At 34.7% G+C, this 12,314-nt stretch overlaps 1 protein-coding gene across 2 annotated transcripts in view; it reads left to right on the top strand.

The window, feature by feature from the left end:
- Positions 1–12,314, top strand: part of NAA15 (N-alpha-acetyltransferase 15, NatA auxiliary subunit) — an 85,535-nt gene that overhangs the window by 39,243 nt on the left and 33,978 nt on the right. For both annotated transcript variants that reach the window (XM_030313036.2, XM_030313035.2), the window contains exons 4-10: positions 808–965; positions 1,776–1,910; positions 3,360–3,513; positions 6,827–6,946; positions 8,551–8,646; positions 8,793–8,899; positions 10,732–10,804. In XM_030313036.2, coding sequence (XP_030168896.1) covers positions 808–965; positions 1,776–1,910; positions 3,360–3,513; positions 6,827–6,946; positions 8,551–8,646; positions 8,793–8,899; positions 10,732–10,804 — 843 coding nt within the window. The remainder of the gene's footprint in view (positions 1–807; positions 966–1,775; positions 1,911–3,359; positions 3,514–6,826; positions 6,947–8,550; positions 8,647–8,792; positions 8,900–10,731; positions 10,805–12,314) is intronic.

Below are 12,314 nucleotides of genomic sequence, written 5' to 3'. Positions count from 1 at the left end.
AAAATTTATTCTTTTTTTTTTAATGTTTATTTATTTTGAGAGAGAGCAAGTGAGAGCAAGTGGGGAAGGGGCAGAGAGCGAGGTGGATGGAAGCTCTGAAGCAGGTTCTGCACTGTTTGCGCACAGAGGCTGATGCAGGGCTCAAACCCACAAACTGTGAGATAGTGACCCGAGCCAAAATCAAGAGTCAGATGCTTAACTGACTGAATCATCTAGGCGCCCCTAGACTTTACATGTTTTGAATGCAGGGGACAGTCTATTTTGGTCACCCACACCCTACTTATTAAGATATTTTAATAATTACTTGCTAAATGAATTTTAACTTCTATGTGGCTTTTATCTTCTATGTGTTGACTTTTAGGAACTTTGTACTCCACTAAGCATTCTATACTAAGGATCTTGTTAGCTAAAGAAAATATACATGATGTAAAATAATTATGTGTATACCCATTTCCTCTTTTTTCTTTTAAAAATAAAGATAATCCCTAGCGTATATTGAGCATTTATTTTGTACCAGTCTTTTCCATTTAGTTGCAAAACTATGCTGTATAGACTTTCTATTTACATTTTATAATTGAAGAAACATAACGAGACTAAATAACTTGTTCAAGATCACAGCCAATGTTTTCTCTGGCTCAAAAAGCTATGTTGTTTTCCATTCTATTAAACTACTATCTTTATATTCTCTCCTATTTTTAAAGCTTGTAATTTTATAAATAGCCATAGTTTTCTGAGTTTCTTGAGGAATATTATTGGAGTAATATTACTTCTTGACTTGTGGGATGTATCCTTAACTAAATCCTTTAGGTTGGCATGTATATGGCCTTCTCCAGAGGTCAGACAAGAAATATGATGAAGCTATTAAGTGTTACAGAAATGCATTAAAATGGGATAAAGACAATCTTCAAATCTTAAGGGACCTTTCTTTACTACAGATTCAAATGAGAGATCTTGAGGGTTACAGGGTAAGTAAAGTAGGAATTTTTTTTTTCTTTTAAAGGGAAAGTGGTGTTAAAATATTTAAAACTTTTGAGTACTTCCTGAAAACAAAATTTTCTGTTCTTAAACAATTTAATTGAGTCGTACCCATCTCCTCCCAGTAGTGATTGTGTATATGTTCTGATTGGACTAATCAGATTTTTACAATAAATTATTTTACTCTGAGGCAGAGTTGGATTACTGTGTAGAATGGAGTTAATTCAGTGAAAATTAACATTGATGTTCCTCAAGTAGGCAATGCCTTTGTCTCCTATTAACATGTAACCACAACCTTTAGTTCTCACATTTGTCTGAAAAGTGTATTTATTTGTTTCTTCTACCTCCATTGAGAGGAGTATTCTGTCTTTGTACCTATATTTTAACCCTTAAATCAGTCTATTAATTCAGATCTGTTTAGTCTTTGTAGTACCTGCTCAGTTGTTTTCTGTGGATCTCAGTAGGTGGGGCCTGTAGTTTTTAAAAAGTTTTTCTTTTGTACTAGCTTTTCCATTCTGTCCCTTTCTTTTAAAGTAATTCAGGAAATAATAAAACATATCTGGTCTTGACTTTTAAAAGTTACAAGATTGTCTTGGAGGCTTCATTGTACCGCTTACCAAATATTTTTTTACAGCTATAAAGCTACACAATATGAATGTCTAAAGCTATTTTCCATGATTATTTCCAGTATTGTGTTGCAAATCGCTCTGCATTGTCGGGTAAATTAATATGACCTTTTAAGAAGAATTCGTTTTCAGTGTAAACTTAAGAAAAAGTGGTGTTTCTTTTCCCCCTTAAAGGAAACGAGATATCAGTTACTTCAGCTGCGTCCTGCACAGAGAGCATCGTGGATTGGTTATGCTATTGCTTACCATTTATTAGAAGATTATGAAATGGCAGCAAAGATTTTAGAAGAATTTAGGAAAACTCAACAGGTAACAACCAGAAGCCAGACCTAGTAAACTGGGTCTGATTCTAATTATAAAAAGAAGTGTACGTAGACTTGCTGACTTTTTATTTTGAAATAGTTTCAAAGTTACAGAAAAGTTACAACAATAGTACAAAGAACTCCATATGGGAGTTCACTCACATTATCAGATTGTTAATATTTGACACGTTTACAATCTCCATATTTACTTAACTATTTAAATTTTTTTCCTGAAACATTTGAGAGTAATGCAGACACCATGATCTTTACTCATAAATCCGTCACTGTGATATTTCCTAAGAATAAGTCTGTAGTTACCAACTGTATACATACTACTATATAGATTTCCAAAAAATTAGGAAATTTAACATAGACTATTATTATCTAATCCACAGCCCATATTCAAAATATATTAATTGTCCTTTTTAGATCCTAAGATTTTCTCTCCCCGTTACTCGAATCACTTAGTTGTCATTTCTCTTTAGTCTGATTTAATCTGGAAGTTTTGAAGACTTTCTTTGTATTTCATGACCTTGATATTTTTGAAGAAGTAGAGCAGGTGCTTTTGTAGAATGTCTATCAACTTGGATTTGTTTGATGTTTCCTCATTATAGTTATATTTAAGCATTTTTGGCAGGAAACCACAGAAGTGATGTTTAGCCCTTCTCAGTTCATCACATTGAGAGGCGCATAATGTCTATTTGTTCCATTTATTTATTATTATTTTTTTAATGTTTGTTTATTTTTTTTAATGTTTGTTTATTTTTGAAAGAGAGAGAGACAGAATGTGAGTGGGGGCAGAGGGGCAGAGAGGGAGACACAGAATCCAAAGCAGGCTCCACGTTCTAAGCTGTCAGCACAGAGCTCAACACGGGGCTTGAACCCACAAACTGCGAGATCATGACCTGAGCCAAAGTCGGATGCCTAACCGCCAGAGCCACCCAGGCGCCCCTGTTTGTTCCATTTAATTACTTCGTTAAGATGGTGTCTGCCACCTATAAAAAATTATTTTTTTTCCTCTTTGTATTTAGTAAACAGTTTGAGATTTTATAAATAGCCTGTTCCTCATCAAACTTTCACCAGTAGTTATAACATTCATTGATTCTTGCCTGAATCAACTGTTTTATGATAGTTGCAAAGTGGAGATTTTCTTATTTTTTCTAGATTTATTAAATATTTGACATTGTACTGTTAAGAGCCTTCCTGTCTCCCCTGTTTTTGTTTTTGTTTTTTATTATACATAAGGACTTAGGGATTCTTTATTCAGTGGGTTGTAAGTTAATATTTCATTATTTACTTAGTTGCTCTCTAGACAGATACTTAGTGATTTTTAAAAAATGAATTTTAGCAATCAGATATTATCCTTTGACTTCTTATATGTATTTTGAGTGTATAAACTATTTTCTAATATGCAAACAAAATTCTTACTGTTAGTATTGCTTATATCCATATATAGACATCCCCTGATAAAGTGGATTATGAATATAGTGAACTCCTTTTATATCAGAACCAAGTTCTTCGGGAAGCAGGTCTATATAGAGAAGCCCTGGAACATCTTTGTACCTATGAAAAGCAGATTTGTGATAAACTTGCTGTAGAAGAAACCAAAGGTATTTTTTTTTTTTAAAGAATACACTTATTCTAGTATTTAATTACAACAAAGAGCAAGGCTAAAAATCTAGTTGCTGCTGATAATTGCATATAATTCAACTTTTTGATAGAAAATCTATGTCTTACTCAGAACTTTGAGTAATTTGTAATGTGGGAAAATACACATTTAAACAGTAGATATTATTGATATTGGAAAAAATAATTGTGAAAAACAATGATTACATGAAATGGCTCAATATTTTTCTTTAAATAAAATGTTTTTTACTTGAAAATATTAATAGGTCTTGCTCAAAACACAGGTAATTGCTTAATTTTGTAAGACAGAGGAATAAGTTTCTTAGGAACAGCTTATTAGCAAAACTTAATGTGTTATTGACTGTAATATTTATTGGCAAGTCAGTCTTTACTAAAGTACATATGGGGCAGTCACGGAGTCTTCATGGTTTATCTGAATGTCTTTCTGGACATAGAGTATGAATTGAAACCAGAGGTTTAACTTTATGTGTGTGGATTGTGATTGGAGGGGGCATCCCCAAGTAAAGATCTCCAACGCTGCCTTTTATTAGAGGACTGAGCAAAAGGAGTCTCAGAGTTTTAAAAGTTGAGGAAGATTATGGAAAATGAAAGAATAACAAGTAACTGAAAATAGAAGTACTTTTCTAAGAATTACCATCTGAAATGTCACTTTGCCCTTGATGTGTGCTGTTTTCACATTCCTTTGGCTCCTTTTGAAGTTGAACACTAAAAAAGTGATACTTTTGTGTATAGTAGATATAACCATTATTTGCCAGATGAACTTTCAACAGAGGATAATGCTATTGGCAAGAAAAAATGGAAGTCTAAGGTTGCTGGAGCTCATTTGTGAACTACAGATCCAGGACAGCCATCTTTCATTTGAGTTGATCATCCCTTAGCCATTTATTAGTTATAAAAAGAGGGGATTTCTGATTTCTGGAAAGATCACAAGATTGGAAAAAACTAGTTTGGGTTCCTTCGTTGGCTTCTAACTAGCTATATGACCAAGTAAGTGCAAGGCTGGGCCCTTTGTTTCATCATTGAAATACAGGATAGTTTTCAAAATACTCTTAAGTACATTATTTAATTTTGATCCTTTTGATAACTGTGGTAGTGGGAAAGAATGAATGACAGATCAAGTTAGATGAGGACTCGGAATTGATCAATGGATTTTAGGAATTTGGAAGTCATTGGTGATCTTAACAAAAGCACTCTCTGAACATTTGGAAGGAGAGTGGTAAAACCCCACACAAATCAAGTAGAATTAAATGACATTGGAAGTCAAGAAATTGAAGATAGCATGCATTGATGACTCATAAAAGGAGTTTTGTTTTCTAGGGAAACAAAAGTGGGGTGGTGCTAGATGAAATGGAATACAGGATCAAAGGAAGTTTTTGTTTGTTTGTTTTTATAGCATGTGCTTGTGCTCACGGGAGAATAATCCAGTAGAGGCAGAATATTTGATACAGCAGAGAGGAGCGATCTAGTGGGTAAACTGAAGGATTAGCTTTAGATAACAACATGAATAGTTCACAGTAACAAGAAAAGACAGTGTATAGGGAAGTAGGTATACAGATATAGTGGACATTTGGGAGTTCTCTAATTGTTTCCATTTTCCTAAGTGAAATAGGAAACAGCCATTATTTCATTCCAGGAAAGTATGTATTGAATACTTACAATGAGTCAAATGTTGGGGACAGGGTATATAAAGAGAATAGAAAGGAACCGAGAGTAGAACATTAATTTTTGGAAATTCCAGTAACAAAAACATTGTGTTAGTGGTCTGGATAATTTGGGAACTTCCTGCATTGGATGAGTGGGCATAGTTATGCAGAAAGTCTCCTTGTTAATTCTTACACCACCAGTTCCTGTGCAAAGAAAAAGTGGGAGAAAATTAAGGAAAGGAAATGTTGGATGGATATTGTGTAGGGAAGAAAAGTTGCAGGAATTTTTTTTTGTTGTTGTTGTTCTTAGTGAAGTAGGTTTTTGGTTAGTGTAGAGCAGTTGTCAACCTTGGCACTATAGCGAGACCAACATCCTGTATGTTGCAGAAAGTTTAGCAGCATCCCTAGCTTCTACTTACCAGAATACCAGTAGCACCACTTATTGTGGTAACCAAAAAATATCTACAGATATTACCAAATGTCTTCTGGGTGGCAAAAGTGCCCTTGGCTGAGAGCCACTGATACAGATGTAAAGAATATGGGCTCTTTTAGCCAAATTACTTGGATTCAAATCCTGATTCCAACAATTAACTATCTGAAAGACCATAAGCAAATTTACTTCTTTCTGCTTTAAAATAGTGAAAATAATACTAACCTATTTCATAGAGTTTTGAGAATTGAATTATCCAATTCACGTGAAACATTTAAGTCACTGGCACACAGTGAACACTGAGTAAGTGTTCATTTTTATTGTCTGATGAGAGCAGAGAATGCAAGGGTGAAGTTGTGACTTGAAAATAATAACCTTTGGTGGATGGAGGCCCATTAATGATAAGAATTTCAGGGTTCATAGATTTCTAGTGAAACCAGTGCTGTGTCCCTTCATCTAATGACCTGCTTCCTTTTGTGAGAAGGTGTGCAGCAAACAAACATTTGGGATGATCCAGGACTTAATTGGTAAATAAGGGAGCCTTAGTTTTGAGACTGATTTTGATACTTGGGGCTGCTAGTGTCATTTAGGGATGAGATTGCTATGCAGCCCAGAGAAAACAAGCAATGAGTCTATGAGTCATTGAAAGGTCTAAAGAAAAAGGAATGGCTTTTCTTTAAGATTGAAGGCTAGGATTAGTGAGGCAAGACTAAACCCGACAAGACCGTTCAGCTTAGAGTAGGATAGGTACCCTGTCTGGTAGTTGGAGGAGATGAAAAAAAAGCGAGTTTTGAATGTGGCCATGACTGGGCTGATAGAGCAGAATCCTTTTATAATTGATTAGGGGGCATAAGGTTAGAGTTTTGGATTGAACTAATGAGTTCAGATGTTGAAATTGTCTGTATAATGTCAGGAATAATTAAGTAGTAGATGGTGTCTTGGTGATTGTGTTCAGTGAATTTGGGGAAGTAGCTTGGAGTTAGACGAATACCTGAATAAATTGAGGATGTGGACAGGATGGCATTTCTAAATATGAACTTCAGAAAAAGAGACAAAATAACATGGTAGTCTTGTTGAAGGAAATTGGAAACTTAGGACACCAAATCCATTTCCCAGCATTGAGGAGGTTTTAAGAGAAAGTTTAAGGGAAGATTAAAGTTATAATCCGAAGACATTTAGTTAATTTAATTTGTTTTTCATCAGGGGAACTTCTGTTGCAGTTAGGTCGTTTGGAAGATGCAGCCGATGTTTATAGAGGATTACAGGAGAGAAATCCTGAAAACTGGGCCTATTACAAGGGCCTGGAAAAGGCTCTCAAACCAGGTACTATTGTTCAAAAAAGCTTCCTTTTCTTTTTCTTTAAAAAAAATTTTTTTTGTGACGTTTATTTATTTTTGAGGGAGAGAGAGCACAAGCAGGGAAAGAGCAGAGAGAGAGAGGGAGACAGAGAATCCGAAGCAGCCTCCACACTGTCAGCACAAAGCTCAACATGGGACTGGAACCCATGAAGCGTGAGATCATGACCTGAGCCAAAGTCACTCAACCGACTAAGCCACTCAGGCGCCCCTAAAACTTCCTTTTTGTTTTAATTGCTTCCTTTGTTGATAAATATTAACTCACTGAAAAGCATAACTAGAAAAATAGTGGTTATGAATTGATTCAGAATTTAAATACAAAATTACAGTTGCAGACTTTGACTTAATATGGCAGACTGAGCATTTTCTGAAACCTCTCTTCTACAGATTTATAGAAGTAGTTGAGAAAAATTCAGAAACAACTTAAAAATTCATAAATGGCATGGCAGCATCAAGAAATTGAAAGGGAAATTTCTACTGACAGAAACATCTCCTTACTTAGAGATGTCACCCTAAAGGGAAGAAGCATGCATAACTTCTGTGGTCACAGCACCATGGCCTCCCAAGGGCACATGAATGTAGCCATGCTGAAAGAGCGGCACTGTTTCCTGTGTGGGAAGAGGGACTAAATTTCCATCATTAGAAATGAACTTGGATCCAGAGACTCTCCCCACAACACTCCCATCAGCCTCTCCCGGATGGGACCCACTTGTGACGATAAGCCTAGAAACATGTCCTCTACAAATGGGGTCTTTAGCCAAGATAATCTGATTTGAGGCCGTTTCCCTTAAGACCGGTAGTGAGTCATTACTGATACATTGATATATGCAAGGAACCTTATAACAAAGAATATTGTACTACTCTGGAAAACCATCACAGGAATGGTTATCATTCGTGCCAGCAAAAGGTAGTAATGGAAGAATCTAAGATGAAAAGAGGGAATTGACATAAAAAAATCTTAGTAGATTGAATGGAAGAGAGGCCACAGCTGAGGAGAAATTAGTGAACTGGAAGATTTGAACAGAGGAGAGCTCTCAGAATGAAAGAAATATAGAGGGGCTCCTGGCTGACTGTCGGTGGAGCATCTGACTCTTCATCTCAGGGTTGTGAGTTCAAGCCCCGCTTTGGGCATGGAGCCTACTTAAAAAAAGAAAGAAAAACCTTAAAAACAAAAAAAAGAAATATGGAGAAATGGAAGATTAGGGGTAGATCCCAAAGTTCCAAAATAAAGGAGAACCTGAAGAGAATAGTGGAGAAGCCATGGAAACACAATAATCAAGCCTTTCTCAGAACTAAAGTAAAGAAGTCCTCAGATTTTGAAAGGTACCTAAAGCAGAACAGGATAAAGAAAACTATATTTTAGGTGATTATAGGGATTTAAAATATGAAAATAGTAGAAATATTCTAAAATCATTTTCGGTATATTTAGGTGGTTAGATTATAAATAATTTTCTTTTCACCTTCAAATTTTCTGCTTAGTAAGAATTTATACTTTGAGAAATTTATAATTTACTAGAAAAAATATAACCAGTTAAAATCTTCTATAAAAATAATTTTTTTTTTAATTTGCAGCTAATATGTTAGAACGACTAAAAATTTATGAGGAGGCCTGGACTAAATACCCCAGGGGACTGGTGCCAAGAAGACTGCCATTAAACTTTTTATCTGGTGAGAATAATTGCAAAGGAATGAAAACGATGTTAGGAATTACAATTTCTTTGGTTTTAGATACATGAGTATGCATATTAAAATTAAAGTATGCATTTTAGAGTTGTCTGGGTAAATGCAAGTCAACAGAATTTTTTTCTTTCAAGGTGAGAAGTTTAAAGAATGTTTGGATAAATTTCTAAGGATGAATTTCAGCAAGGGTTGTCCACCAGTCTTCAATACTTTGAGGTCATTATACAAAGATAAAGAGAAGGTAAAGCAAAATACCATTTTCTTTTCACTATCATTTCTTTGCTCAGTATTTGGAATAGTTGATTCTTGATTGACAATAGTCCACATTTTGTTAATCTGGTGTCTGTTTTCCTATCCAGTTTAAATGCTGCTGTGCCTCTTACTTTTCATCCTTTTCTTAGTCAAGTGATTTACTGTTTGCTTATTTTGACTTTTATTTCTGCTATATACTTTGAGTCAGCATAAGTGTGAAAAGTTGCTAAGGTAGTGATTTCTTCAGTATTTTCTGTAATCCCTCTTCACGGTAAAAATCAGAAATGGTTTTTTAAACTAAGGTTTAGCTTCGTAGTCTTTCTCCTTTTTTATTTGGTAGAAAAATCTGTCAGGAGAGTTTGCTGTCCCAGTACGTTAACTTACTTTTTTAGCTATGTATAATAATATTCAAATTGCTTGTTAAGAGGATGTTTTAATCTTCATTTAGATTATATTGCTTGCAAGTACAGTGGCATCAAGACATGTTGGTTGGATAAAAAGAAATCAGTTACAGTTGAAGAATCAGAAAGATGGGACAAATTAAACATGCTAAACACTTTAATTTTTTTTTTTTTTTATAAACACTTTAATCTTAAAGCATGGAAGGTGCCCGTATTTTCCAGTCTTTTATTGAGAGGCCCAAGGTATGGGCTTTTTTGATGACTTTCACTTTTTTAAAAAAATGGCATAAATCACATTAATAACGTGGTCTGTTGTCTTCAGTTTCATTAGAGTGAAAACTTGATGCTTGTGAAGCAGTCTTAATTGTAGAAACCTATATATTTTGATGATTTTCCCCATTATGGTTGTGTCATTTAAACCTTTTAAATTGGTTAAAAGTATCTAATTTATCCTTGAATCTTTCCATTCAGCTTGAAACAGTTTTTTCTTTTGTTCTTGTTTCTTAAATTTACATAATATTGAATTAAATTCTGTAATGATAATAAATGCAACTGATTCAAACAGGTTTGGGAGAACAGAACTCTTAGCATATAGCTCACCTTGTGGGAGCAGAAGAACATAGGCACACCAGAGTAACCTAGCTGTGACCATTCAGTCCTCAAAATTTTCTGAGGTAATGGAGAGAGCTGGTGTTAATCTGTTGAGTCGGTTAAATTGAGGTCACTTAGGACAGCTTCTGTAGTAACAGAAATCCATTATAGATAGATTAAGCGAAGGAGGGAATGAATAAATTAAAAGTATTCACAGATCTGTTACAAAGCCAGGAGCAAGTGGTATAGTCATGACTCAGGAGAAACCAGACCTGGAAAGCCACTCATTCTCCTGGATTTCAGAATCTCACCTATTGTTCCATGTTTCACTTTTATTGATACTTTCCCTTAGATTATAAAATTGAGAGTTGATGCTATCATAAACTTTTGGAATTTCTCTTTTCATGTAGTTTTTAATTCTTGATTCCTGAAGGGCAAATGTTAATTTTGAGTGTTATTTATGTGAATTGAGATAAAAATGAACCAAGATAAGTCATCTACAATATTACCTCTTTTTGTCCAACCTTTTCTTGATTTCTAACTCAGCTTGATGCATTATTTGCTAGCAGGGAAAGGAGTTGCCATTAAGTTTTTAGAAAGTTACATCTTAATACCTTCAAAAAAATAACACCTCCAAAAATGTACAGTTTACTTGCTTTTAAATTTTTATCCAAAAGTTAAGAGATTTGTAAAAGGGTGTGTACATAGGTGTGTGTGCATAATTTGGAATGTTGATTTAGCCCTTTAATAGTAAATAACATGTTTTGTACAAGAATAGTAACTGCACTTAGGTATTTTATTAAAGTGTGCTTGTGTGTTTGTACTCTAGGTGGCGATCATAGAAGAATTAGTAGTAGGTTATGAAACCTCTTTAAAAAGCTGCCGGTTATTTAACCCTAATGGTAAGTGCTCAGCTTTTATATTTTACAAACATCTTAAAAATTTTAAGGTATTGTGAAATTCTTAATCAGAAGGTCAGTATTCATAATTTAGACAGTAAGCTTAATATTTTAAACTTTTTCCTTTTTAAGATAGAGATGCATTAATTTGCACATTATGTGAAAATATTTGGTTAATTATCTTACTGAAAAAAATGTAAAATTTCAAACTTCTACAAAACTAGTCCTGGTCATATAATGATCCTCCATCATTTATTAGCCATCCTGTTTCAATAACTTTTAACTCCTGGGAAAACATATTTCATCTATATTCTTAACCTACTTCCCTCTCTGTATTCCCGTATTATTCTGAAGCAAATCCCGAACATCACATCATTTTATGGATGAATATTTCAGCATTCTAATGATCAAAACCATAATATCGTCACCACACTTGAACATTAATACTTTTTTAATACCAAAAAAGTCCATGCTTACATTTCTAGTTATCTTAGAAATTTTTTTTTTTCCTTTTTGGTTTTGGAGTTTGTTTGAATGAGGATCCATATGAAATCTATACAAGTTTGATATTTTCTCAAGTTTTTCTACAGTCCATATTTTGTTGACTGAACTCCCATGGTGTTACTTAACATGTTATTCCTCTGTCCTCTGAATTTGTTGTAAATTGGTAGTTGGATGTAGAGCTGTACTGTCTAGTATGATAGTTCTTGACTATTAAAATTTTTTTAATTCGGTAAAATTAAAAATTCAGTTCCTGAGTTGCAGTAGCCACATTTCAGGTGCTGGTCAGTACCATGTAAAACCAGTGCCTACTACCATATTGCCCAGGGAAAATACAGAACATTTCCATCATTGCAAAAGCTTCTAACAGACAGGCTTAATGAGATTTAGGTTTTTGGGGGGTGTGTGTGTGTCATGTTTTTCTTTCTTTTATTTATTTATTTATTTTTTGGTTCGTTGTTTTTTGTTTCCTTTCATTTAAGTTAAAAAAAAAAATTTTTTTAATGTATATTTACTTTTGAGAGAGAGAGGGAGACACAGAATCGGAAACAGGCTCCAGGCTCTGAGCTGTCAGCACAGAACCCAACATGGGGCTCGAACTCACAAACCGTGAGATCGTGACCTGAGCAGGAGCTGGACGTTCAACCGACTGAGCCACACAGGCGCCCCAAGTTTCTTTTTTTTTTTTTTTTAAATGTTTATTTGAGAGAGAGCGTGCTCGTGAGAGAACGGTGGGGGGTGCAGAGAGAGAGGGGGACAGAGGATTCAAAGCAGGCTCTCTGCTGACAGAGCAGAGAGCCCCAAGTGGGGCTTGAACTCAGAAGCCATGAGCTCATGACCTGAGCCAAAGCCAGACACTTAACTGACTGAGCCACCCAGGCACCCATTTCCTTTTAAATTTAAAGGGTGAACAAGATTATTTCATGGGTGGTGGAATGTTCTTCCATCAGGAAGCATTTAGTGTTTATTTTGTATGTTAGCAATTGTCAGGAATTACAAACTGGTGATATTC

This window comes from Lynx canadensis, chromosome B1 (assembly GCF_007474595.2).
Source record: "Lynx canadensis isolate LIC74 chromosome B1, mLynCan4.pri.v2, whole genome shotgun sequence".
NCBI lineage: Eukaryota > Metazoa > Chordata > Mammalia > Carnivora > Felidae > Lynx > Lynx canadensis.
The sequence above is the reverse complement of the archived record's forward strand: the minus strand, read 5'-3'. Positions and strand labels throughout refer to the sequence as shown.